The 3,628-nt window shown below is 60.6% G+C and overlaps 1 protein-coding gene across 1 annotated transcript; it reads left to right on the top strand.

Moving 5' to 3' along the window:
- The first annotated feature begins 1,237 nt into the window (after nucleotides 1-1,237).
- Nucleotides 1,238-2,762, top strand: PVRIG (PVR related immunoglobulin domain containing). The gene is made up of 5 exons (XM_060033189.1): nucleotides 1,238-1,299; nucleotides 1,388-1,738; nucleotides 1,830-1,953; nucleotides 2,040-2,100; nucleotides 2,205-2,762. Exons 1-5 carry the CDS (start codon nucleotides 1,239-1,241, stop codon nucleotides 2,499-2,501), a joined length of 894 nt encoding a protein of 297 aa, XP_059889172.1. The 5' UTR covers nucleotide 1,238; the 3' UTR covers nucleotides 2,502-2,762.
- The last annotated feature ends 866 nt before the right edge of the window (nucleotides 2,763-3,628 follow it).

Here is a 3,628-nt window from a genome sequence, read left to right as displayed (position 1 = left end):
AGGAAGTGGTGAGAGTGGGTCAGAGTCAGGTTTGGAGATTGGCACACCGAGCCTGAGAGAAGTTCAAAGGGTTGAGAGAATGAATGCTACCTGGGCTGGGAGCAGTGAAGTGACTGGAGGCCCTGCTTATCCAGCCTCTCAGGTGTGGATGGGGTGGTAGAGTTTACTTAAGAGGCCGACTGGCTAACACCACAGGATTAGAAGAGATGCTGAGTCAGGGGCATGTGTGCAGGGCAGGCCTCAGGGGACCACAGCCCTGAGGTGGGGCCACCTCTCAGTTCTCACCACACCCTGGACAGGAGTCCTCAACACAGACCCGTGGCTCTAAGCTTGAGCTCACCAAGCTACTCTCACTCCAGATGCAAGCTCAGCACAGGATGAGACAGGACACAAAGCCTTCTGATCACTTGTCACTGCTTACAGCAGCATGCTGGTCAATTTTCATTCTGTAAACGAACATACACAGGAGAGCAATTTACAGCAACACTTTGCGGGCAAAGATGGCTTGTGTCCAAGAGGTGGGAGTGGTAAGAAGAGGTCAGGTGGTCAGGATGGGAAGCCTTCAGAATTTCCTGATGGGCTGGAGATGCGTGAAGAGTCACAGGTGGCTATGCGCCTTTGGCCTGCGCAGCTAGAAACCAGTTGCCCTCAGCTGTGGGAAGGAAGGCTGCAGATGGGGCAGAGTTCTGTAGGCAAGCCACTGGTCAAGCTGTGCCCGCCCCTTAGGCAGCTCCCCTGCTGGTTCTCCTGCTTACAGGTCTTCCTCTTCCCAAGTTCCACCACTTCCCTACCCCTTAGCTGGGGCTGAGGGGGGTGTCAGAGCCTTCTTCCTAAGGAGAGACCAGGGGGGCCCTCCCTCCCACGGGAAGGACATCTCAGGTCCCCCTGTGGCGTCTGTTCCCTTCCCCCTCCCGCCCTTCCCCAGAGCCTGCCCAGGGTTGGTACCCTAAGGCAGGGCTGGGAAGGGAGCCTGAGCCACCAGCCTGCTCACACTACAGCACAGCCTGGGGACAGGGAAAACCTTGTCACTGTCACTTTAAGTCTCCTGAGGGAGGGGGTCCTCGACCCTGGATTTACCACCCTGAGGAAGACAGAGAAGGAAGTGGGGCAGGTTTGCGGACAGCACCAAGCAGCGCTCCTAGGGCCCGCTCACACGTAAAAACTTCCTGCGATGAGACCGGAAACACAGGTGCTGTCCCCACCACGGCAGCCCCCAGAGCCTGGGCCAGAGGGGAGCCATGGACAGGCCCCGGGCCCTGGGCCTGCTCTTGGCGCTGCTGACTCTCTGCATCACTGCTGGTGAGTGGGGGGCAGAGAGAGGCAGAGGCCATGGGGATGGGGCAGAGACCCAGGCCTGGGTCCTAGCTCCTGTGCCCATATCCCACAGGGACTCCTGAGGTGTGGGTGCAGGTTCAGATGGAGGCCACCGAGTCCCCGTCCTTCACTGTCCGCTGTGGATTCCTGGGATCTGGCTCTGTCTCCCTGGTGACTGTAAGCTACGGGGGCCCCGATGGTGCCGGAGGGACCACGCTGGCTGTGTTGCACCCAAAGTTCGGCACCCAGCACTGGAACCCTGCCTGCCGGGCCCACTGGGAAACCAGAACCAGCATCTCCCTCACCTTGGAAGAGTCCGAGGGGAGAAGCCCCAGTCCCAACACCACCTTCTGCTGCAAGTTTACTTCCTTCCCCGAGGGCTCCCAGGAGGCCTGTGGGAACATCTCCCTCAGCCCAGACCAAGGTGGGGCTGATGAGGAGAGGGGGCCCTGGGAGGACAGGGAGGGACTTGGGGGTGCCAGGCACCTAACCAGTATGTCTCTCCCTGTGCACAGGGCTCCCTGCTCCTACTCCAGCCACCATGCTGCGAGCTGACCTGGCTGGGATCTTGGGGGTTTCGGGGGTCCTTCTCTTTGGCTGTGTCTACCTCCTCTACCTCCTGCGTCGGCAAAGGCACTGGTGAGACCCAGCCCCTGCTGATCCAAATCCCCACGGCACTGGGCCAGCCACATGCTTTGCCTCTGACCCTCCTAACTCTCTCCCAGGTCTGTCATGAAGCTTCAGCCACCCAGCCACAGCAGCCCCCAGACACAGAGGAGAGCAAGTGTGAGGATCGGGGGATGGCTTTGGAGAGGGGAATGGAGGGGGCTGGAGGTGGGGAGCCACGAGGTGGAGCCTCACTTGAGCCTCCTTCCCCGTCTCCCCTGCAGGCAGCCGGCCAAGCCTCCCTGACCTCTCTCCACATCCCCTATGCCACCATCAACACCAGCTACTTCAGCCCGGCAACTCTGCACCGGGTCCTCCCACCCCAGCCCCTACCCAGGTGGGCGCCGCTCCCCAGCCAGAGCCCCGTCCCCTGGGCACCCCTGCCGGCCTCCACTCGCAGCAGCTTCATCTCTGTTGAGAACCGACTCTACGCTCAAGCAGAAAAGGGGCCTCTCCACGCCGGCACCGACCTCATCCCGCTCCCGGACTGTCTGGGGCGCAGAGCCATGGAGGGGCGTTAGGAGTTCGATGAGAGGGACCCCAAGTCCACTCTGCCTTTCTCCTCTCCTGGGCCCCTAGAACCCCCTTCTGTTGGGTGTGTGTCCTGGTGGTCCAATGTCTTTGCACAGCTTGTTTTATTCTCAGGCTTCCAGTAAGTGTCTCCACACATACCCCTCCAGGGCCCACTTGCTGTGGATGTGGTCAGCACGAGTGCATGCGTGGGCACACGTGTATGTATGTGAAGTGACAAAACCCCATCCCGGGTCGTTTCCTGTTTTCAAGTCCCCAGCCCTCCCAGATGAGGTTGATAACTAAACCAACAAGAATGGTTTTTCTGACCTGGGCTTTGGCTGGGCCTTTTTTTCTTTGGCGGGGGGGGGGGGGGTGGCGGTTAAGATGTTAGAGTGGTTTCAACCCCCTGGGATGCAGGGGCCAGGTTAGACCCGGAGGGGGAGGGTGACTCAGCGTGGGGATCTCTCCTCTGCCTGACAAGGGACAGGGGTGTTCCTGGCCCTGAAGACCTTGCTGAGGGATGCCAAGTGGGAAGACAGGATTGGGGGTCTGGTGGCCCCCAGACAGGATGGCCCATATTCAAATCCCACTGTGTCCTAGGACAGCAGCAAGGGCTTCTGGAGCTTCAACCCAGAAAAGTCCCTGGGACAGGGGCTCCCTGAGATGGCCTGGGGGTGGGGCCCTGATGCCCTCCCTCCACAGAGTGGACATTCAGAGGCAGGGGACCCACCTCAGATCTGCCCACAGTGGCTTCCTCCGGCTCCTCTCCTGTTACTAGGGCACCAGGACTACTCCCCACTGGCCAGTCAGGGGGAGGCAGAGGCCCGCTCAGACACAGGGACTGAGCCCATGCTCCCCCGCCCACTCATCTTCCCATCCGGGAGCAGCCCTCCTGTAAACAGGCCCAGCAGCCTGGGCCTCATCGCACTTTTGCCACATGAGACAACATGGTGAGAGAGCTCTGTAAGCTGCAAGGCTCCACAGAACGTGATGGATTCCGGTGACAGGTGGAGGCCTGGGCCTGGAACCAGGCTAAGGCAGCACCCAACCAGGGTGAATACTGGGGGGTGGGGGGTGGGGGGTGTTGGGGGAGACAGCTGGCGCTCAGCCCCTTCCTTGGTCCTGCATGTGGAAA

The sequence above is a fragment of the Delphinus delphis genome, chromosome 15 (assembly GCF_949987515.2).
Source record: "Delphinus delphis chromosome 15, mDelDel1.2, whole genome shotgun sequence".
NCBI lineage: Eukaryota > Metazoa > Chordata > Mammalia > Artiodactyla > Delphinidae > Delphinus > Delphinus delphis.
This window is presented reverse-complemented; position numbering and strand designations above follow the sequence as displayed.